At 38.8% G+C, this 1,039-nt stretch overlaps 1 protein-coding gene across 1 annotated transcript in view; it reads left to right on the top strand.

Annotated features, from left to right (window-relative positions):
* The window catches only part of LOC106882721 (serine/threonine-protein kinase D1), a 64,140-nt gene that overhangs the window by 15,740 nt on the left and 47,361 nt on the right, over positions 1-1,039 (top strand). Inside the window, exon 5 of the mRNA XM_014933490.2 lies at positions 699-804. Coding sequence (XP_014788976.1) covers positions 699-804 — 106 coding nt within the window. The remainder of the gene's footprint in view (positions 1-698; positions 805-1,039) is intronic.

Below are 1,039 nucleotides of genomic sequence, written 5' to 3'. Positions count from 1 at the left end.
GGTGTGTTTACGACCCCGTAACTTAGCGGTTCGGCAAAAAAGAGACCGATAGAATAAGTACTAGGCTTGGGGTCGATTTGCTCGACTAAAGGCGGTGCTCCAGCATGGCCACAGTCAAATGACTGAGACAAGTAAAAAAGTAAAAAGTAAAGTAAGCACACCATTGAAATCTTGAAGCTACAAGATAATGCATGATCAATTCAAAGCAATGTGAATAAATAAACATTACGTTTGACAAAGAAATCTGATTGTTAAAGGGTTAAGCTTATGGTAGTGAGCTAGCAGAATCATTAGCACACAAGGCAAAATGTTTAGTGACATGTCATCTGTCTTTTTGTTCTGAGTTCAAATTCCACTGAGGTTGACTTTTGGCGGGGTCAATAAAATAAATACCAGTTGAGCACTGAGGCTGATGTACTTGACTTACTCCCTCCCCAAAACTGCTGGCCTTGTGCCAAAATTCGAATGCAATATTTGTTTAATTTAGATATAACCACCTCTGGTTTTCAAACATCAGTAATCTGGAGAAGCTTTGGAATCAAAGATACCAGAAAATTGATGTTGTGCCAGTATAAACAATAACTATGGTAGAACTTCAAATAATATGGTGCTGCATCAGCTGCAATCAATACCTGAATTCAGGTAACTGAATTGTATATTATCACAAATGTTAATCCAAGCTCTTTCTTTTGTTGCAGGTTTTTCAGAATCCATTGAAAACTCTGAGAATGAAGGTCCAAGTGAGACTGAATCTGCAGAGATGGGTGATGATGATGATGAAGGAGAAAAGAAACCTCCATTGAGGTAAGCTGCCATCTTTGGCATTAAATCAGTTTTAACATTAAAGCATTTTTGAGAAGCTGCCTCTTTGTGTCACCTTCAAAGATTAGGAAAAGACTTGATAGTGTCGAGATGAATGCAGTACGGCAGAAGTGTCTAGAGATGCATGGAGCTGAGACAATACATCAAACTTTTGAATACACACAAACACACTCTCTCTCTCTCTCTCTCTCTCTCTCTCTCTCTCTCTCTCTCTCTC

Source organism: Octopus bimaculoides, chromosome 11 (assembly GCF_001194135.2).
Source record: "Octopus bimaculoides isolate UCB-OBI-ISO-001 chromosome 11, ASM119413v2, whole genome shotgun sequence".
In the NCBI taxonomy this organism is placed as follows: domain Eukaryota; kingdom Metazoa; phylum Mollusca; class Cephalopoda; order Octopoda; family Octopodidae; genus Octopus; species Octopus bimaculoides.
Note: the sequence above shows the minus strand (reverse complement) of the source record. Positions and strands in the feature narration are given on the sequence as shown.